General features: G+C 36.1%; 1 protein-coding gene across 2 annotated transcripts in view; it reads right to left on the bottom strand.

Moving 5' to 3' along the window:
* ARHGAP15 (Rho GTPase activating protein 15) overlaps window positions 1–23,590 on the bottom strand; it is a 630,028-nt gene that overhangs the window by 581,465 nt on the left and 24,973 nt on the right. For both annotated transcript variants that reach the window (XM_023217490.1, XM_023217491.2), the window contains exon 2: window positions 21,695–21,873. In XM_023217490.1, coding sequence (XP_023073258.1) covers window positions 21,695–21,859 — 165 coding nt within the window. In that variant the 5' untranslated portion in view covers window positions 21,860–21,873. The remainder of the gene's footprint in view (window positions 1–21,694; window positions 21,874–23,590) is intronic.

Here is a 23,590-nt window from a genome sequence, read left to right as displayed (position 1 = left end):
GGAGAAGAATTCCTTTTAATTCTAGAACAGACTACTCTAAGCATGTGAATAGCCAGCTCTCATCTTACCTACTTAATGGAGAAAAACTGTCTTAATAGAGGAAAAAGAAGGCCATATATAAAAGAGAGGCAAAGGTGCATAGATAGAGAAAAGCGCATATCTAAATTTCAGTTCTGTCGCATATTTTATATTCCAAATCATTCACAATATTCCTCACTGTGAGAATCTGTTTCTTTCCCTTAGATATGGCAGGGCTGTAACTACCAAGAAAGTGACTTTTTAAGACTTCCCAAACTAGTACATAAAATGTTATACAACTTCTTTCTGATCCTCTTGGAAAACTGGCTCCTGGAACTTAGTCCCTATGCCATAAAGAAGCTGAATGAGGCCATGGAAAGGCCCATGTGGAAGGAAATAGAGCCCTCTCCAATCTGCAACCCTCAGCCCCAGCTGAGCTTTCAGGAAACATTAGCATTAGCTTTCAATCATGTGAGAGAGTTGTCTTCAAAGTAAATCTTTCAGGTCTAAGTGGAGCTCCCCAACCAATGAGATGAGCCTTGCCTTGTGAATCCTGCCCAGACTGCAGATTTGTAAGTTAAATACACAGTTGGGGATGGTTTATTAGTACATCATGAATACGTGTTATAAAAGCCAAAACTCTGTTTTCTTTTCTAAACTAGTTCAAATGGGGTTTCTACATTTGCAACCAAAAAACACCTGAGCAGTACATGATTATTTCTATATAGATTGTCTTATTTACTAGTTTTTTTGTTTACTACTTAATATTAAATGACAGAGAAGACAAAAGAGAAAAGATACATCCTCTGCTATCACGTAATAATTTAACTAGCTGCCCAAAACTCAGACATATTTAGGATATATAATTATTAATTTATTCATAGCTTGTCTTCTGCATATGAATATCAATTCCACTTTTTAAATAATATGATGCAAATAACCTAAATTAATAAAGTAGCTAGATTTATTTTCTTATTAAATACTTTTCTCAATTGTTTTTGAAAATTGCAACTAAAACTTTGAGGAAAATATGTTATTGATATAGGTGACTAATATAAAAGTTTTCTTTTAAAATTGCCCATTTAATACTTTCCATCAATATTAAATAATTTTTGTAAATCCTTAGAACCACATGACAAAAGCCTCCTGAAGTATTTTGCTTAAGGGAATGAAGTCATCTCTCTTCCTCAAGTGACCAATTGTTGATCTGAAGGAATCTTTGAAGATACAGGAACTCATTTGTGTTCAAGCATAACAGTGGAATGATTCCCTTGAAATTTGTCAGTCTTTAAAAAAATGATCTCTAGACAGACACATATATTTTATTTTCAATGTATAACATGCTAATTTATTTCAAGTATTATGTATATTATACTATTCAATTATATCACATTATTTTTTATATTACTCAAATAGACAATGTCCACTGTCTTTTTTGATTCTCTAACTTGGATTTGACTGTTGCTTTTTCCATTGAAACCACATCTGCTACTAGGTTGGGTTTTCAAGATGATCATCACCTTAGCGATATTGGTGGTTTGCAGCAGTTAGAGAAACACCCCCCAAAATATTGCACCTGCTTCTAAGTTCAAGGAAGTAACCTGAAAAGAGTTATAGTGGCTTCTGAAGATTACTTCAGAGAGTGTTAGTCACCCCAAGATCTGTGGTTGAGAATGAGAGTGGTGAGTATCCGTACTACTTTTTTTCACTGTGCTATGCGGATACCTGCTCCACACCCATAGATATATCGGAGCTTCTGTTTTTCAGAAGAAACACCAATGGATGCAGATCATTATCACAGGGATCTCTGCCAACCACAAGGCCTTAAAAGGCTATCAGGTCATTTTCCATGATAGCTTTTCTCTCCTCAAGTCCTTCCGCCCTGAATGTTTGCCAATTACTTCCGCCAATTGCTTCCTGTCCCAAAACTTAGCATTTGATCTGTGATGGGCCTTAACTTACTATGCGGTTAATACATTTTCAAATTAGTCTTTGGTTAATATTTTAATAGCATCGAGTACTGCTAATACTTGTGCTCTTCCTCATTTCTTTCAGTCGGGTCAGACTAGAGTCTTCCCAAGACTCTCAGTTCATTGGTTTAGGAGCCCTTGAGATGCATTAAAGAGCTAATGACCCATAAAAACTCAGGCTTGCTATTTTTTAACCCTCTGTGGTTTTCTTTCTATGTATGCATAGTCCACCACTACAGAGTGTCCATTTTCAGATTATGCATCTGCAGGTTCTTTGGGAAAATTAATAGTCTACAATATAAAGTTGATTTAAAACTTGGATATAAAAAGTCTCTGTAGTGTTGTTACTTTTTTAGGAGTGGAGTGAATAACGTTGATATGTCTAATTAATACCCAAAGAGAATTTTTTTCCCATTTGATCAATTACAAAAATATTGTTAATATTTTTTTCGGGACACATTGTGTTGGTATAAAGACTTCATTATAGAGTCATTATTCTACTTTTTCCAGGAGGAAATGTGAATATGAAAGAACCATCAAGTAGCTCCTTTGTCCCTACAGAAATGGGGGAGACCATACTGATTAATCTGTACCAATTCTTTTAACAAGTAAATCAAATAGCACTCAAAGTGCTGCATAATTTCCATCACTTCAACTGAATTTATAACTCATCTCAGTTCTTATGAAAAGAAAATGAATACATTGTTAAAAATCAGGATATAAAAAAATAACTTATAGGCAAACAGACCCTTTATATGACCTGGAAAACAAATAGAATAGGCAGGGCTGAACATACTTGACAAAAACAACAAAAAAGGAGATAATTTTCATGAAAAAATAAGTTTCTTTAAAGTATTTCATATGTTTCTTTCTTTCTTTTTTTTTTAAATTAAAAGTTCCGTTAGTGTTTGCCAATTATGGATGGGAGAGATGTTGGAACACAGTGCTCTCAAAGGTGGTGATCAAAGTCTTTTCATTTAGCTTTTTGTGACTATTAAGCTGCTCATTTGGTGAAGGTGATCATTAGTGTCTTAATGTGAAATAAAAGCTTTGGGACGAGAACTTCTGGTTGAAGATCAATATGAGAGATATCGTTTCAGTTACAGCTTTAATAATTGTAACTGTGGGGAGCCTGGCAGAGCTGATATTATGAATTAATATAATATAGAATCCACCAGGTACAAATGGAGAGTACAAATAAAGGAGGATTGCTAGCAGTGACTACACTGGGAATATTTGGGTGAGAGGGAACAGTTTGATAAATGCGATGTTGACTCAAAGTGGGCTCCAGTACAGTCACCACAATCACAACTTTCAATAAGAGAATGCGTACCTGAGGAGCAAACTGGGGAGGGAATTCAACCAAGGAGAATAAAACACGGAACGACCCCTTGAAAAGCGATTAATTTTGCACATTCCATTATCCTATAACGTTTCTTGTGGGATTTTTTTTCTTTAAGCGGGTAAAATCTAACATACGGTTGACATTTTCATGTGATTTGCTGCTGAGGTACAATAGTACTCTTGAACAGAAGTTACAAACAACTTGGTTCAGAGACTGTTATCAGTCTACCAAAGATACAATACGCCATTGACCTTTTCTGATTAATAGAGCTTATCATTTTATCCTGGGGCAAACTGCAAATGAAAAATAAAGTTCAAAATATCTACTTAATTTATTCAAGATAAAATTAGAGGTTTTTTTTTTTTTAAGTTTTGTGGATTATCTTTATTATCTGTGTGTAGCTTATTTATTCATATTTACCTTGATGTTTGCCCTCTGATTCTATCTTTGAACATTTATTTTGCATGTTGAAGCCAGTTATCATTTTCCAGACATTTTCCTATTCTTTCTGATGTTGTAATGAGATATTGCCACTCTTGAACCAGAATTGATACATTTATGGGAAAGTTAAAAGTACAAAATAAATTTTCAGTTTTTCTTTTATAGGAGAGGAAAAAATACTTAAAATATATAACAATCTCTAAAATTGCTTAGATTTTATCAAAACCTACATTTAAATATATAAGTATAAATACTACTTGTATAACCATGCATATTTGTATATGATTATAAATTATATCCAAAATTCTTGTACATAAAACAACATCTCTGTTTTTTTTTATATATATATATTTTTAGGTCATATATACCAATATCTATATCTACTAGTTTTGACTCTTTTTCAATTCCTTTGAAGTACTTTTGTCTTCAAAGAAACTGAATCCATAGTTACCTAAGTCCTTGTGTGAAATGTATATATATTTTTTATTTGAGTCTTCTCAGGCACCCCTTCTTTCTTTAAATTGGATGTCAGCTGACATCGTCTGGTTCACTCCCACTTTTCCAATCAGTGTTTTAACTTCTTTGTAGGCTTCCTTAAAGGTTCGAGCCCTCTTTTATTTCTACGCTTTGTCTCAATGGGATTTTGGCTATTTCTGTAGCATGAAATACAATCTGTTGGTTGTTGACATCAAAATTATATCTCCAAGGCATATCTATTCTCTGAACTCTAAACTCACATAACTGATTGTCCTTATGACACTTTCACTTGGGTATGCACTGAAATCTCAAGTTTCTCATAACCGAATATGACCCACTTGACATCTCACCTCACCAGACCCCTATGAAATCGGGCTCTTCCTGTCTCAGTCACTGGAACTATCGTCCCCCCAGTTTCTCCATCTTGGCTCTCGGAAGACCCCTACTTTCTTTCTACCTACATCGAACCCTTCTACAACTGTTTTCAGTTTTGTATTGAAAATGTCCTTTAATTGTTTTGTTCCATCTGTACCCACTCAACCAATCTAGCACAAGCCACCATGATGTATCGAATAGAGAACAGGATGGACAGTCTCCTTAATAGTGTCCCCTTTTTCTCTCTTCCTCTCCTAACCTATGTTTACCCAACAGAGAGACTTATGTGCTTAAAATCCTTTCATGGCCTCTGATTGTGCATCAAATAATAAAAATCTAAACTCCTTGCAGTCGACTGCAAAGCCCTGTGTGATCTAATCTCACCTCACTCTTACTTCACTCTGATCTTACATTAGCCCTTATCTCTATCCAATGTTATTTTGTTTGCAGCAGTGAAGTGTCCTGATTAAAAATCACACTTCCCAGTCTTCCTTGAAGCTAAACGTGAACATTTTATACACTTTTGAACAATGAGATGTAAGTAGAGATTTCTGAATGGGCTTTCCATGGAAGCTATTTAAAAGAGAGCAGGTTCATCTTGCACATGCCTTTTTCCCTTAATGCTTGTCTTCTTTCCTGCCTGGAATGTAGTTGAAATGCTAAAGATAAAGCAGCCATCTGCTGGCCATGAGAAGAGAGGCAATAGGAAATAAACTACATTCTAAAGATGGTAAGTGGAGAAAAAGGATAAACCTGTGTCTTTGATAATGTGTTTAGCCAAGCACAGCAACTGCTCTGAATTATTGTTATACAAACATTTAAAAAGAAAAAAAGAAAAAAAAACTCTATGGGTTTATTTATTTCAATCACTATGTCCACTTTTCTGCTACATAGGGCCAAATGGAATCTTTAATGGTTACGGAAGGTCATGTGACTATTTCTGGACTTAATTCATTATTCATAGGAGTAGGTGGATTCCTGTCTTAGGGTTAGGTACAGCTTAAGGCAGTTTGATAAGCATTATTCTTTATCAAATTTTTCATCAACAAGACTACTAGTTTAGTTTTGCTAGACACAGGTAGAATCATCTCCAACTTTCCCAGCCTGGTTGTCGATGTGAGGGTGTAGTTAGTATACATAAAAAATTAAATCCCCAGCCTGCCTTTCTACTGGTGCTTACTGTAACTCCAGCTCCATCTTTAGCAATATAATTGTGGTTACCATAATCTCCAGGATGCCTTATTTTACTGCCAGTCCCCCACTCTGCCTGCCGTGTTGTTTCCTGTGACTTCCAGGCTCTAAATGGATATAGAAAGATGGGGCAAAGACGAAGAGCAACAGAATTCTGGCTGTTTCAGAAAACAACACCTGTGTAGCACAGGGATGCTTGCCTAGTTTTTGGTAGGCTTGCACATTATAAACTCTGAACCACAAGGCAGGCAGTAGAAAAGATAAGCTGCCAATTTCAGCCTCAATGAATACAATAGTGACATCCTGAGGTCACTCCTGTTCATGAGGTGAAGCATAGCTGAACTATTATTTTTCTTCTTTAATTCAGCTCCTTTAGCTCTATGATTATGAGGTATCTCTAGATTCTATTTTTTTGTTGTTATTCTTGTGTTTTTTGCCCTCTCTGTGTCTTCAGGAATGTTTTCTCCAGAAATTATAATATTATTTGATGTTACTAGCTACATAATATTCTAAACCTTTTAAAGTATCTTAGGTTGAAAAAAATTAAATGCTTATTTTCTTCAAAGTTCTGTTGAGGTTAAACATGGTGTCTGACTTCATGGAGTCTTCACTGTAATAGAGATCTATAATATGAACACATAAAATGCTGAATAATAATAATGAGGATAAATAAGTTTTTTAAATAAAGCAGAAAGAAATGCATTAAAGTTGTGCGTGGTGAACAATTACAGAATCAATCAAAGGAATAATTGTTATAGGACTTCAGACGAGAGAAAGGTCAATCAGAGAAAACTAGGCAGGAGGTTGAGTTTTAGATGGCTCTCTGAAGTTGAATAGAATTGTAATAGGCATAACGCGGAATACACATCTGATTCCCACTCATTCTTTCAGCCACATTGAACATGGCAGAATGTGTCCATAAAGGCATGCAGCAGGGAGAGTTTCAGGGCTTAGGGTCAATAACACAGAGTGCGACTCAGCTGTCAGAAGCTTGAGTTTTGGTTGGTATCAGATATCTTTAAAGTTACATCTCAGTCCCATCATTTATTTGTTGTTGGTGGTGGTGGTGTGGGATTAACCAAATCTTCTTTACAAGTGCACTGCTTCACTTAAATACAAAGTAGCCTCTCATCAAGTTATAACACCTAGCATAATACCAAGTACATACAGATGCCCCCACAGGGTAAACACTTGTATTATTGTAATGTGAGAGCTCACTGTGAATTGTAGCTGAGGAGGGAAGTCAGCAGACGTTGTTGCAGGAAGAATAATAAAACACAGAGGTGATTTTCCCTAAGAATCAGAAGCTAAAATCAATCAAGAACAGCTTGAATAAGGGTTCAGGGTGGTTTAAATTATAATGGTTCAGAATGTAGGTGGGTGTTGGAAGCTCATTTGCTGAAAAGTGATGGTCAAATGGCAGAGTGAGGCACACAGAGCAGCTCGAAGGTACAGAGCCAGGCCTGACAAAAGGACTTTATACAAACAGGTGGCATAATGACAATAGCGATTTTCTGCAATTTTTATAGAATCTGCCTCATGAAGATTTACTTGAGGGGATAATTTACATCTGGCTTTCACTTTCTAAAAATACTTCTAATCCTGACTGGAGTTAAATGTTACCGGTCAGATTATTGAACCTGTATCATGCTCATAACTAACAAACGAAAGCATTACTACCTCTCCAACACTGGCCACTGACAGTTCTGATTGAACCTGGCGGGCCCACTTCAGGGACAAATGCTTTCCATATCTACCCACGACTGATCCTTTGATTTGTCATTGGCAATTGGTGTGTCCCAGGGGCACTAGTGTCTTTGGGAATCAGCAGAGGATAATGTTTTCCAAAGTTTCATTTATGCAAACAACCACCTGAATACATGAAATAACTATTTCCTCCTATTTCAAAAGCTTCTTCCTACCTAGCAGGCAACTTGGAAAAGTTATACTGAGAGGAGACACGAGTTTTGCAGTTATCTGCATGACAACTCAGTTTCTTATGGTCCTCAGGGGACATACAAATAAGGTTGGAATAGATATGCTGAAGCCAGCATCACCAACTCAAATGCCAGACAGGTAAAAACACCCCATGAAGGGGTCCTGGCTGGACTGTTTTGAACTAGGGAGCGTTTGCCCCATCTAGAGGAGGCAAGAAATACTTAGCTTCAGCTAGTTATTGCCTGCTCCTTGGGGAACCAGCCCCAGATGCCAGAATTTCTGATTTTTTGAGACATTTCACAAACACAAATTTTCATGTGAAATCTCAGAATGTCAATATGTCAGCTCAATTAAAAGCAAAAAGGAGAAAGCACTGTCTAGGCAAAAGAAAGTACATCTTTAGATGGAATTCAACATGCCAGTTGCAAGTCGAGAGATTCTAAAGAGACCCTTAGCCGTGTAGCATTATCTTCCTCATGTGAACCTGTTTCTCTATCCATTAAAGCTTCTATTTGGTAAAGCAGATGCTCCCAAAAAAGACATTCTGGCTATGAAGAAGTGAGTGGAGACTGTATTTGTACAGTTCATTTTTTGTTGTTTCATTTCTTAATGGATGTTACATGTCAATGGAAAAGGAAATAAAAATTCTAACCAAGTTTAAGTCTCCAAATTAATTAGTGAGAATGTAAAGTAAAAGATGATAATTAGATGACTAGTCAAATCGAAGTTGATTTAAATTTTGTACGATATTGTGAAATGTTACCGTCATTTCTTTCATTTTTAAGGGCCTTGTGTGATTCTTTGTGAAAAGATTTACAAGTGCACTGCTTCACTAAATACAAAGTAGCTTCTCTTCAAGTTTTCAGAATGATTACAGTTAAACCCTAGGTAACCCAGAATAAACAGAATATTTAAAACTTGATGACAAGAGAACACCTTTTCCATAGAAAACCATGGTTACTTTTTAGTGTTACTTGAAAGGCAGCAAGATGTTTTTTAATTTACAATAATTTAACAGACTACAATTGAAATTAGGACCAGTCATGGTGGCTGATGCCTGTAATCCCAGCACTTTGGAACGCCAAGGTGGGAGGATTGCTTAAGGCCAGGAGTTCCATAATACCCTGAGCAACACAGCAGGACTCCGTTTCTAAAAAAAAAAAAAAAAAAATGAAAAATTGCCAGGATTGATGGTGGGCACCTGTAGTCCTATCTACTGGGGAGGCTGAAACAGGAGGATTGCTTGCACTTGCACCCAGAATTTCAAGGCTGCAGTGAGCTATAAACACGCCACTGCACCACTACCCTCCAGCCCAAGCAACACAGGCAGAACCTGTCTCTAAAATAATAAATGCATAAATAATTGAAATTAAGTCCAAATGAGAAAACTCAAATAAGAAAATTCCTGTTTAGCTATGTAATATAAACTATTTGCACTATCGTCAGTGAAATGTGATGAAGACTACACTTCTAAGTTTATGCCTAATGACTGTCATCTTCTAAGTTTTCAAATTCATGACCAACAATTGTCATTTTCCGACTTACCACATTATGTCCTCACCTCTGAACAGTCAGTCAATAGAATAGCTTTAAGAATACCAAGTCAAATGTCCTTAGGGCCAAGCAGGTAATGCAACCTGCAGGAAAACACCACAACTCCAATTAAAGACTTTCAAATTCAAATTTTTAAAAACACCGTTCCAACCAAATAACAAGTACCTCTGGTGATATTGGCTGGGTGGAGCCGCCACTTTATGATAACCCCTGTTTCGACCCATCATTCTATCATTCGTGTGAATACTAGACATGAAGCTGTCATTGTCTTTGATGAGGAAAAGTCTGAAACAGGCCTCTGAAGCATAGGTGAAAAAAAGTAACCGGAGTTCTAGGTATGTGTTGGTAATCTTGGGGAACAAGGATCTTCCAAGACTGGTTTCATCAAAGCAGTCAGACAGGAGATAGGGGCTCAGAGTTAGAAAGGGCAGCATGAGTAGTGGCAAGCTCAGGTTAACACTCAAAAAGTGAGAAACCATGGTCTTAAATGAGTACTGAATCCAATGTGAGTTTCCTGGTCCATTCTCATAGCGAGACTGCTGTCCCATTATCCATATGTAAGAAAAATAAGGAATTGTGAGGTCTCAGTAGAGCCTATTTTGTCTCCTGGTTAATGTAATCACTTTGGTGGGCTGCACATTAGTAAACTGGCCAGCAAGTATTTGAAAGGCTACAATGGCATGATAAGAATAAAGAATAGATAAGAACAACACTAATGATAAAAACTGCTTTGGTAGGTTTATAATTAGATCATGTGAAGACCACAATCAACCCTATAAATTATGCATACATGAAGGACAATGCTTAGTCAGACCCCTGTAGCAAAGATCAAAGTAAAATTTTTAAGTCAAGAACTTGAAAATTTTGAATGTTCTGTAGAAGTTTAAATTGTGTCTGTGTTCAGTTTTCATGTTGAAACAAAAATAGTTATAGACAGCAAACATATTAACATTTTTATTTGTATTCATAAAAATTGTTATTTCAACTTCAATGAAAAGTTTATCAGAAATTCAAAAAAGACTAAGGAAGAAGGAAAAAGAAAGAATGATGAATAAAAGGGGCATTATAAATCTAACCAGATAAGAACACTAGCAGCTTGACTTGTTACCAAAGAAAGCACTTCAATCGCTTGGGTACACCAAACACGAGACATAGGAAATAGGTCAAAGTGTGCAAAGGAGTTTAAAGCAGGTTAACATCAGGTGGAACTCTTATAATTTGAAGTTTAGAAAAATCAAAGCTTGTCATTTGAGATGTACAACACACATAAATTCATCCTACAGGAGGTGAACATCTCTTTTTTACAGGCCATTTTTAAGCATGGTGTACAGTATTTCTGGTAAAATGCAAGGTACGTGACACTAATACTAGTGTGAAGAGGTGGTAGTGGCAGTGGCAATGAGGATGTCTAGGTAGCTAACAGCAGAGTCTGGGGTATTCCAGGTAAGGATTCTACCTCACTTGAATGTAACCTCCTAGAGGACAGAGAAACTTTTTTGTTTTATGTCTCCAGCCTTCAAAGGAGTCTCTGACATACTGTTAGTGCCAATAAAAATGACCAATACATAAATAAATAGATGAAATGAATAGATGAAACTTGTTCTCCTACTTTCCAGTATGGGGACTCTTAGAGGGATACACACAGGGGCAGGATTGAGATGGTGACCACTCGGCGAGCAGGAATTATTAATGCAGAGACCTTAGGACTCACCATTAGAGTAAAATTTCCTAGGATCTATAAATTATCAGAGGACACTAGGGTGAAAATAACAATAGCAAGATTCCCTTAAATATAGGGCTATATTACCCAGATTGCGTTGTGGATGAGAATTATTAGGATGTCACATGAATAACCTGTCTAAAAGTCAAAGCTAATTCATTAGCATTTTCAAGACAAGAAAGAAGACATTTTTTCTTTTCTTCTTTCCTTCCTTCCTTCCTTCCTTCCTTCCTTCCTTCCTTCCTTCCTTCCTTCCTTTCTTCCTTTCTTCCTTCCTTTCTTTCTTTCTTTCTTTCTTTCTTTCTTTCTTTCTTTCTTTCTTTCTTTCTTTCTTTCTTTCTTTCTTGTCTTTCTGTCTTTTCTTGTCTTTCTTGATGTTAAAGGGATGGAGGTTAAGGATAGTACATCCAGGAATGTAAATTTCTTTCCTGTCTATTTGATCATGTGTTATTGGCATTAACACTGTCAATAAGTCATGGCAAAAGAGGAAGTTGCCATGAAAGATTACCCATTGTCAGCCTGTGATCAATAGGTAAGACCACAGTGTGTGATGTATTATCAAATATCAGCCAGATTCACTTTCTCATGGCTTTAAAAACAGTGGTAGTTACACTCAGTTTGTCTAACCTGAGCGAAGCTTATTTGTTCGTTAACCTTTCACTGCTGATTACAGAATATCCCCTGAATACATTTTTTTAAGTACAGAATATCAGCTCTTGCTATTTAATTCATGGGATCTGGCAGTGGGCCTCTAGGATTTGCCCCACGTTTTGATGTTGGAGTTTATATTAGAGTAAACAAAACTGTCACTTTGTTTTCCTGTCTTCCTATATTGGGTCACTTTGTGCTACATGATATGATCTGAGACAATTCAATGCAAGGAGACACATGTCCCTTCTCATTGGTAATATGAAGACAGCAGCTTTATTTTACCCTGTGGGAAAGAAAGCAGGTTTAGTGTCCAAAAGTAGTGGAGGAAAGTTGGTGTCATCACTATTCTTCCTTCACAAAAATAATGTGAGAGCATAAGGCAAGAACAGCATTAGTTTCTTCATAAAGGAATAAAAAGAGATCAGTACTTTGGTCATTTATGTTTATGGTACTGTGGAAAGGTACTTACATAAAAACAAAACTACCACTTTTGAACACTTTCAAATACATTTTTAATCTGATAACATCTTGGAATCTCAGAAAAAAAAAGTTTATTGAAATCACCGTGTAAGGGATGCATAAAGAGGAATAATTATTAGTCATTTGGCTTCTTTGTTTGATTTAGGAAGTAAAAGCATGATTTATTTCCTTTTGATTTTCAGGGTTCTGTCTGACATCTAAAACATTTTGCTACTTACACATTTACACTTAATTTTGTTTTATAGTCTCCAAAAATTTCAGTAACAGTCATATATAAAATAATTTGGACATAAACTGATAACATGTCTGTGTCAGCCAGTGTAATTTTTGTTATCAATGGTTTTTGCACATGGAAAACTGCACCAGATACAATGGTGACTATAGTGCTTACTGGAAGCAACATGCCGCTTTTGCTCCAGAAAAGAAAAGCATGCAATGTAGTAATAAAAATGATGACATGAAATGTCATAATAATAATGAGGAGGAAAGTCAAGAGGAAGAGGAGAAAAAAATCACATAACTGAATTTTCCCTGGGTTTTTTCATTTTCCCCAAACATTCTGTCCTTTTTCTTTGGGTATGAGATTTATCTTTAACTTTAGCACATCCACAAATCTGCTTGACATATGACAACTATATGCCCTATTACAAATCAAATTCCATATCTCTTCCCCCAATAAACTTATTGTCAGTGCATTGGAAGTGAATAGGAATCATAAAAATCCATCACCTCAAAGGAGAAGCGTATGAGACAGCATGTAGAGAAGATGGCATCATTTCCGTGAGAGTGCCACATTGCTGTACATTTGCTAATTAGTTGTAAGTGCATTAATGTAAAAAAAATGCCTTTGCCTTACATGTTATTGTTTGGAGATGGTTCTGCTTATCAGTTTTTAATATGCTCTTTGAAAACTGACATGTACTTTACCCACATCTCTTTAGGAACACAGGGATTCAAAGGCTGGATAAAATACTTTAATGCTTCCCAACACAAACCTGAGAGGATAATTAAACAGATGGTAACAATAAACCGAATCTGAACACATCAGGGACTGAAGTCCCTTATTAAAAGCCTTGCACACTGAAGGCAGTGGAAAGAAAAAGAATAAAACAAAAAACAAAACTCTGGGGAAGTGTATTAGCAGACAACACCTTTATGCCCGTCTTGACCTCTGAAGCAGAGGTTAATCAACCGTTTAGGGATGGGTTTCCTACCACCTAGGAGAGGCCTTGCAAGAGGTCTCCTGCACTCTCTGAGGCACAGAAAGGCAAAGTAATTGTGTGATTCTCAAGGAATGCAACTGTTCCTCAGGCTTGCCTTCGAAGGTGTCATTTTTAGACACACAAATTTTATAGCTATAAACACACCCCGCCCCCACTTATATTGCCTCCTCCAAATAGCAAATCTTTCTAAGTCAGAGGACTTGTGCTTTTCTTCTGCCAGAGGGCAAAAACTAGGTACTATAGATTTCTGTGATGACACAGATATTCTGAATATTTTCTGCCACATTATTTGCAATAGAATGATCTCCTATTTATTTTACCCCTGAAACATATTGGAAGTCTACTTGTTTCTCTGCTCTTATTGTCAGTCTGTCCTGAGTTATATTTACAGGAGAAGAACCTTGAGGCAATCTTGATATTTCAGCTTATAAATATATATGTTATGATTTTTTCCTGCAATATAAAAATAGGTCCAAATATATATTATAGACATATACATCTCTCCATATATTTATATGTATCCATACATAGATATGTATATATTCTATATATCTATATAAAGAAATGTGTGTGTATATATACATATACTACATGTACACATACATAGAATCTACTGTATACAAGAAAGAGTCTAGTTATTGTGGAGGCCTGCAAAAATGTTATTGTGCCATCACACAAGCAAAGATGCTACCGTGCTATTACATAAGGCACTTACAACCTGGGGGATAATTGAGTCAGTGTTTGCTCTTCTGTTTCTCAACCTGCTTCAGTTCTCTGCTTCACTTGCCAAGATTTTAAAGTGCCATTTATCAGAAACATTCAGCATCGGTACAGCAATGATTTAGCTTAACTAAGTGCTAGCAAGCAAAGGATAAATGTTTGACATACTGTGTTTTAGATTAATCAAGGTTATAATGATGATCTATTAAAATACATTTTTGAAAATTGAGGCAGGTATTAAAATGGGAAGATGTACAGGCATAAATAAATGTAAATCAAACAGCAAACACCATTTTCTAGCTTGCCTTTTACCTGTTTGTGAGCGCACACTGCCATTAAACACTCTCCAGTTTTAATTTTTGGATGTTAATACCTGGTAAATATGTAAAGAATGTTCCCATCTGCTGACACGACTGTATGTAAAGTGACACATATCACCTTGGGAGTATGCCATAAATTAAAACTCTCTTAATAATATTGACTATGGTTCCAAAGTTATTTTAGAGTGAAGAGTAATATACGAATTAAATAAGAAATGCTGCAAATAATTTAGCGGAAAAGCATAGTTGCTGGCATGCAGCGTATTAGGTAACCTTTTTTAATTAGAATGTACACTTTTAGATTACTGATTATGAACATCACGGGACCCGAGATTTTGATTCATCAGTAATTCTCCTTTATGTCTACACTAAGATGTAAAATGAGACCTCTGGCTCTAACTCTGCATTTCAGAGTCTTTCCATGCTGTTGCAGAAGCTGTGTTACCTGTAATCTCTAGTACTGCTCTGCCCCCTTGTGCTGCTGCAGTGAACTTGACAGAGGAACAGTGTGCCTTCGTCTTTGTACATGAACTACAGAAAAACCCCACTGTCACTTCTCACTTTTCTGGTAAGTTCAAGGTCAGTGTCTAGCTATTTTCAGCTCATCTCTTCTTGATCCATGCAGAGAAATGACAAGGTAACGTGATTTGGGGTCAGCTGTATTACAGGAACCGTTACATAAACGGAGAAAGTGAAAATCAATCCTAGCTGACAGTGACTTCGGGATAATCAGCGCTCACTGGATGCCTCTGTCAGTTCGCCTACATCAAACACCGTGTGACTTCTGTCAGATCTTTTTAATAAAACTATATTCTCACTTTCAGCAACCTAAATACATGTTCCACTGGAACTGAATTTTTTAGACTACTTTAGCCCTCTAGATTTGTAAACTCTCCTGGTATTTCCTTGAAACAGCTCATGAATGATACCTGTCATTCCATGGTTTGTTATTGACCTGAGATGAAAGGTGTTACTGTGAAACATGCCACCCTTTGGGTGATCTAGGTGAGCCCTCCTATAGACGGCCGCATCTTCTGCCTTGAACTCAGCAGCACAATCTCAACACCATTTCCCAAATCATCCTCAGCTCTCACTCTTCTCTCCTCCTCAGTAACAGGACACTTAATCAATCATTTCTTATTGGGAGAGTAGCTTTCTTGCTCCGTTCTAGTGGTTCATTGTTGCTTTCCTCTTTACCTTTGTATTTTCCACTAGTTCATTTCCTCCTCATATGGAACTGGAAGCAGTATTTGACAAGATGTTCCATGTTAGAGGCATTCTTGCTGACAGCACCTGATCTGTCAGTCTTGAGAAGCAGCTATTTTATCCCACCCACCTTGTGGTCCCTTGAAATTGTGAGGCACGCAGTACTCGACTGAAGTACAATTTACCATAATATTAGCTGTCAGTAAATTCAAAGACGGAACTCCTAAAGCTATAAAATGGATTAGAAGCAATTTAAAAAAAAATTAACAAACTAGAGTAAGAGTATACTGTCAACAAACAAATGCTCCATCATAGGACTGTAATTTGGAATTTTAATTACCCCTCTGCTCTGTAACAAAACAATGTCTGAACTGGCAGCGATTTGAATCTCTCACAGGTCATTGAGCATTCTAGTTAATTACTCTATGAATAGCCTGTTTTTCTCCCCTCTGGAAACACGTTTCTAATGGCAGTCAAGGTCTGACAAATGTGTCATCTACATAATTAGCTAGGAAGCAACACAAAACATTAAACATGCTTTGTGCCGACAACTATCAAAACATTTCATTTGTTGTCAATTATTCATTACTTTGTAGGTTCTGAAGGGGTTGTTATTATGGAAATAAGTCCAGATGCTAACAAGGTTAGAGTTTTGGATTCAAATTAGTAATCAGAGGACTAACTTTTAAAAAAATGTATCTCATGTACATTCAGCACCATGTTCAATCAGTAGGAGATTATAAACAAATTTAGCTATGCTCAGGTTAAGATGGAAACGGCACAGCCACATATGTGGATGTGAGAGCCCTAGCTCTTTCTTTGAAGTATGGACTCTTCACTGTCGTCATAAACTTTCTGAACCTCTTGGTAAGTCCAATTTGTGCTTGGTAAATAGAGTTAAAGATTTTCACAGCATGAGATGGCAAAGGGTGGCAAGAACAAGGAAAGAAATCTCCAGTGGTTTTTGAATCTTCTTCTCCCCTGGGGCACATTGTGTAAAAGTCAAAATTCTAGCTGACAAACTTTTTCATCTGTTCTACAGCAAGTCTGCAAAATACCTTAGAAAACCTTTGAATTTCATGCTTATTTGTTTGTTGCTGTTTCTAAAATCTTGTTTCTTTTATTATTCTAATATTGTATAAAAAGCACTGTCTTGAAAGCAGTACTCCTAATGTATATAGAAAATATTAAAAAATCTCAACAAAACTGCCATCTCAGTGGTAAAGAAAATTGCAGTGGAAGACACATTATTGTGTAGTCATATCAGAGGCTTGGATCTTTGGAGAGTCTCACTCCACTGTCCTCCAGCTTTTCCTTATAAACCAAAATGGCTTACAAATATCATCCACAATAGTCCAATAAAGATTAGGAACAAAACACTGTCCTTACATTGATGAGATAAGAAAGATTTAACTGAAGAATGCAGTGTATAAGAACAGTTCATAAGGCTTATTCTTGAATCAGAAAAATAGAATTTAAATTATATTTGTGTGTGTCTAGAATTTAATTGAGATGATCAGTTTATTTTCTACATAATGTTTGGTCAGATGCCTGTACTACAGAGCTAGACAAAAGGAAAAGAAAGAAAAGAAATTCTATCAGGGAAATCAAGACAACCCGTTATCTACATGATGTGCAAAATATGTCAGGAAATAATTCTACCCTGAGCGCTGAGAATGTCCAGTTAATAAAAAAAGATCAGCCACTCGCTACGAGAACATAATTGTCTGTATCTATTTTTTTCAAAGCAAAAATACAGACAAATCTTACACTAAATAGGACACATTAAAATAAGCTTTAATAATCTTTATGCAGAAGGAAACTAATCCATTTTCAGATCATACGATCCACAGCAATAAAAGGAAATCATCAAACTAAAAACAATTTTAGAAATGGCTGCAGACTCTCATTTAATTAACATGCAACAGATCATATATTTATGAGGAAGTCAAAATATTTAGGAATCCTATAATCCTGTAAGCCTTAATGTGGTATAAAAACAACAAATAAATGCAAAGTGTTACTGTTGCACATGCCTGCCTGATCAATGGTTTTCACATATTGATCTATAAATGGAGTTGACAGTCTGTGTTGGCTGCACATTTTCCAAGCAGCGCTATTTTTGCACAAAACCAATACGGGCAATTACCTTTGTTTGAGATGCCAAGTCTTATCAATTCAATGTGATTTAGTGTCATTTTAATTAAATATCAGGATCCACTTCAGGACAATTTATACAAACAAAGCCTCAAACCTAACTATAAGCTTGATTTGAAGTAAACATGGACAAGCCCTACAATCTCATAATATTTCTTAAAAACTCTACTAAACAGAAGGTTTATATTTTTAGTAGCAATTTTTATGTCTGCCTTTTTGGCTAGCCACAACTTTGGCAAGTATCCGATAATCACAGAAGTAAGAAACAAAAGAAAATTGTTTCCTCTTTTCTTCTGATAATATATTTTAAAAGTGAACAGTCTGTTAATGGAAGTAAAAGGAATCTTGTATGTTCACATTTAAAAATGGCTCCACCTAAGTCTTTATCTGAACACCAATTTAAAAAAAAAATATTTTCCTGTTCATGATGGCCATGAATGAAGTAATGCCCTTCTGTGGGGTTTACAAGATGGAAACGGTGAATATTCATACACGTTGTTGCTTAAGACACTAGCATTAAATGCTGAAACTACTCTCGCCTGCAAATCATATGTCTGCAGTTTCCTGATTCGGGCTATTTAAACTCCTCGTTAATATCTATTCTAAACTGTGTATTAGGCAGGAGCATCTCTCTTATAAATAACATCAAAGCCACATTAAACCTTCTGCAATCACTATTTGCTGAATTGTACATTCGTCTTTTTGGTCCTTAAACAGGCACAGTTCACTTGCCCCCATCTACCGGTCCTCAGCTGTCTGATTTTCTGTTTAGCACATTCTAGTAAGTAAGCTGTCTACCTTTACGAGGTCTCACTCTGTTGCTCAGGATGGGACAACAAATCGCTGAGACCAAACACTGTACTTTCCCCACCAAAGGGAGCTCTCTAGATCTCTCTCACAGATGGGCGATTTGCTTGCAAACCACTTCCCCCTCTCGAAACTGCCCACCTCTCCAACATTTCCCAGGTGAAAAAGTAACCTCTTTGAATTTTGAAAAGGCATTGATTTTATTAACCGAATTTTAGAATGATTATTTGATGTCTAAAGAAAATGATGCACATCACCAATAAAATACTAATGGAGGATTCATATCTGTTTTACTGAGATGCTTTCCTGTAACATTTAGGTTATCAAAATTTCTAATTTAACAAGTAAATTCACCTATGTTTGCATAGCTTAGGGTTGGATAAATGTTTATATTGACATTTCATAGTACTCCTCAATTAAGATACTAAGAATCAAAGCTTTACGACATTTACAGTAGAATTTTGTATTATGTTCTAAGTTAAGAGTCACATTAAAAACATTTTAATTGAACAAAATTTATGAGAGGAATTTATGAATTTATGAGAAAATTACAGAATTGATTTGACCCTAGAAAATTTTTATCATTTTTGTAATGAATTAAGTCATGATGAATGTAATATCAGATCCTTGTGTTATTATATAGTCCAGTAAGTCATATTAGATTTGCATAATTGTTATACTAGTGAACAAGTAGTATGCATATGCCATATATATTAAGTAGGATGCATGACATATGTATGATCTCTAAATACTTTTGATTTTTCTCTGTAGAGACTACATGTATGCGCTTCTGTTACAGCAAACCCTACTGCATGTGAATATGTGCACCCATTTTTAGTACCCATCACTTCCCACCTCTAAATTCAAAATCTCCCCCTTGACCTCACCCCACCACCCAACTTCTGAAAAATCAAGTTCTTAGTTTAGCTTGAGCAGATAACTTTAACAGGCTTGTTTGAATAAATATGCCAAAATACTTTACATTCTGTCAGTATCTAGTCAGAAAATTGTGCATGGAAAAAAGAGATGAAAAGAACTGAGACAGAAAGAAAATTAGTGCCATGGCAAGCTTTCAATACAGTATCTCTGAGCCAAGTTTTCTCGGTGAAATGACACATCCTCACTAAAATACCCCTTTTATATAATTATGCACTGAGCACACATAACCAAAAGTAACTTTTATTTTTGTTCCTTATCGAGGAATACATATTGCCCAGGCTAAGAATGCGGAAACAAAAGCTGGGATAATTATAGCTAATTTAACTTTGGAAAACTCTTATTCTCTAGCAGTCCAGCATACAACCCCCCAAACTAAAGTTATGTAACAAGGTAATATCAACAATGAGAAACTGCATGATAAAATCCTGCCCAAAAGTGAAAAATGCTAATTTTGTCTCATTTAGCAGCTGGATACAGAAATGCTCATTAGTTTTAAGAGGGTTAATCCTTTTAACTTTTGCATATTGATATGCCAATTATGCCTAATTGTACAAGAGGCATCAGTCAAGGTAATAGTGCATAAACACATGAAAGTTATTAAGTACATCCCAACATGTAATAAAGTAGGTGTTAATTGGTAGCTGAGTTCTGCGGGCTATTGAGGTGGATAATTCATTGAGAGATGGATCACTTGTAATTTCTCTCCATAATTCCTTTTGCAGTCTCATGCTGTGATGTTTTCATGCTTGTCAAAAACAACTGCGGCATAGTGCCTTTTGTTAAACACAGCCAATAAAATATGTTAGGCATCATTAAATATACTTAACTTTTAAACTTTTTCAAAGGTACAGTTCTTACCGATAATACATTATAGAGATTCCAATAATTTACTCTAACCACTGTCTCAAGTTCATAGTTGATGAACATTTTAGCTGGTTTAAAAGCAAAGTCAGGCTGGCCGTGTTGTACCTCCCAGGAGACAATACTTTTAAATGAGAAAGTAAATAAAGGAAAATGCATATCTCATTAGTTACTTTATCTAAGGATGTAGTTCTCACTCCCCAAATATAATCACTGGCTTCCTCATGCTAAATTTGTCTACAACACCGAGGAAAGAATGATTAAAATCACATATTTCTCAAGCTCCTGAGATTGCTGTGGGTTAATTTTTTGAGTAAAAAATGGGAAATAAATGCAATTGGTAACATGCTATTCAGCAAGTTTATCTCATTTAATAACTCAGTTAGGAAACTGAATATTTCATAGGCCCCTATGATATTAACAGAACACTCAATTAATAGCTCACATGTTTCTGCAGAGTGACTGGAACTCAGCCTGTCCCCAGCTAACCTATTTCTCCCTGCTCTTGCTCTCACTGTGAGAAACAAAATAGATCTGGGGTCCAAAAGAGTGGCTAACATTGCATAAATAATTTTGTAACATCCTATGGCCTCAGCTGCAAGTTACCACCATTATGGAAGAAAATTAACCAGAGGAGACTCATCGCAATCAGTGGGTTTAGTGGCTCAGGATGCGTGCAGGGCCAGCGACACAATTGGCAGTAGAGTTCATTTCTAACTATTTTATTTCAAATCTTCCTAATGACACATTATCGAGACAAAATGGCTTCCTCTTCAAACCTTAAATAGCCACAGCATTTCAATCCTTTAAGCCCACTCCAAATCAAATCATAATTTCCAGTATCGTATATTACAGGGAGATTTTAAGGAAGAGATTTTCACATTTTTTTTAAAGATTTTTTTTTTTTCCTCAATTCATTCTTAGCTAATTTTAGCCTCTGGCTTTTCAAAGTGATGTACTGTATTTGGAAGTACAAACACCACATGCTAGCATAACCTCATTATTTTTATGACACTGAAGCATGATAGTAGAGGCCCTTAAAATGAGTCAAAGGTGCTCTTCAGTCTAGCTCCAAATCCACTTTATCACTCTGGATTAAGCCCAGCTCTTCTCTTGCAACTAGGGATATTATTATGACTATAAATACACAAGATAAAATGCATTACAAAAACAGTTTTCTCATGCACATTAGGAAAACAAATAAAACAAGACTAATTAGCCTTTTTTTTTTTTTTTTTTTTTTTTTTTTTACAAAATTCTGCATGACAACGAACTTGGGATATTTGGAATATTTGACTTACAGGTTCAGTGACCTTCCCAACATCGGTGAGGATCATGGATTTACTTTGGCTGAGCCTGTCATGGTGGCTGTTGGCATTTTTGATTCTCATTTGCACAGCTCCTGTGCCTTGGCGGGTAGAATTCAGTGTTTCCAAAGAAGTATCAGAATTTGTAGATTTCTGCATATTATAGTGCTATCCTGAGAAAATATAAAATACATTATGTTATTCTAAACATATGCTTTTCCATGAAAAACTCTTGATGGAGTGTCCCTATTAATCATTAGGATATTAAAAGTTGATAAACAAGAGTCTTCACTTCTCTCAGTGGTGAAGAAAAAAGTAGTTCCTTTGTAAGTTATTTTGTCAGTTGGGACCTTTATATGTGGATAGCACTATACATAACATAGGATTTCAGAAGTTTATAGGTAGCACAATGATAGACTGTGATTCTTAATTCCATTAAGAAACTCCTAACAGCAATGAGATACAGTTTTCCTTATATAGAAATGATGTTGCCAACCAATCGTCTTGAGGATATGTGCTTTTTTATGCACAACTTCATTGGTCTATTACCCACTTTACCCCTACATGCTACCATCAGCACCCTTTCTTGGTGAACAAAAATCTCTATGAATAAGGTCAAATTTAAGTAAGAAAAATTGATGTCAGAGCAAAACAGACCCCAGAGCCCCTACCTCCACTCACAATACCCACAGGGGGAAATTAAAATTCCTTCATCCACTGCCATCTGCCAACTGAACTAGATTTGCTAGCTTAGTTGGACATCATATTTATAAAGAATATGAAGAAAAAAATCAGCACCATTTATTTTAATAGAAGGAGTCTGATTTAGGCAAGAAAATTTAGTATGGGCACACTTTAAAGGAGCAGCGATGAGAAAAAATAGAATTTGGAGGGAGAAAACAAAGAGAACTAAACTGTGGCAGCACCAGAGGGTGGACTGGTAGACCTTTAGCTGAGCCCCTCATCCATAATCCTCTCCAAATGCCCCTCCCCAAAAGTTCCTCAAGTGAACATAGGATCTTATTACAAACAGAATCATTACAATACAAATACCTTTTCTCATTTTCTGGAAACAGCCCTCTTCCTGACTGATTCTTGTCTCCAAGTCTAACCTAATAGACATCCTATAGGGGGCACCGAGCACTGTATACAGTGAACAAAACTGTGACTAGTCAGTTATGGGAGTGAATATAATCCAAAAGAAGAACCATGTTTTAAGGAGGCAAGTGCATAGCTACCCCAATGTTTGTTGGACAATGAGGCTAGAATCATCCATTCTAGTGGCCAAGCAGGCAGACACTAAGATGAATAGAAAAGGAAACATTTTGATAGGAGGAAAAATGTTAGTTTACAATAAATCCCAGTAAGATAATTAAACTACAACTTAGAAAAGAAGCTAACACTTAGTATCTACTGTGTGCTAAGCAATGTGCTCAATGCTTGATTCTCAAAAAACTCCTATAAAATAGCCATTAAACCCATATTTTTATATAGAAAAAAATGAGGATCAGAGAGACTCACAATGTTTCCAGTAAAACAGGCAGGCAGAAAGAGGTGGAGGAGCAGTTATTTTATTCCCAAAAGAAGACCCATATGTCCATCAACAGGTGAATAGGCAGACACATTTTGGTTTACCCAATGAAAACAATAAACAATAAAAAGGAACAGACTATTGATGTATAAAACCACATGGATGAATTGCAAATTTATTCTGCTGAGTGAGAGAAGCCGGAAAACAGAAGAGGAAGAGGAAGAGGAAGAGGAGGAGGAGGAAGAGGAGGAAGAGGAGGAAGAAGAAGAAGAAGAAGAAGAAGAGAAGAAGAAGAAGAAGAAGAAGAAGAAGAAGAAGAAGAAGAAGAAGAAGAAGAAGAAGAAGAAGAAGAAGAGAAG

The sequence above is a fragment of the Piliocolobus tephrosceles genome, chromosome 11 (genome assembly GCF_002776525.5).
Source record: "Piliocolobus tephrosceles isolate RC106 chromosome 11, ASM277652v3, whole genome shotgun sequence".
In the NCBI taxonomy this organism is placed as follows: domain Eukaryota; kingdom Metazoa; phylum Chordata; class Mammalia; order Primates; family Cercopithecidae; genus Piliocolobus; species Piliocolobus tephrosceles.
This window is presented reverse-complemented; position numbering and strand designations above follow the sequence as displayed.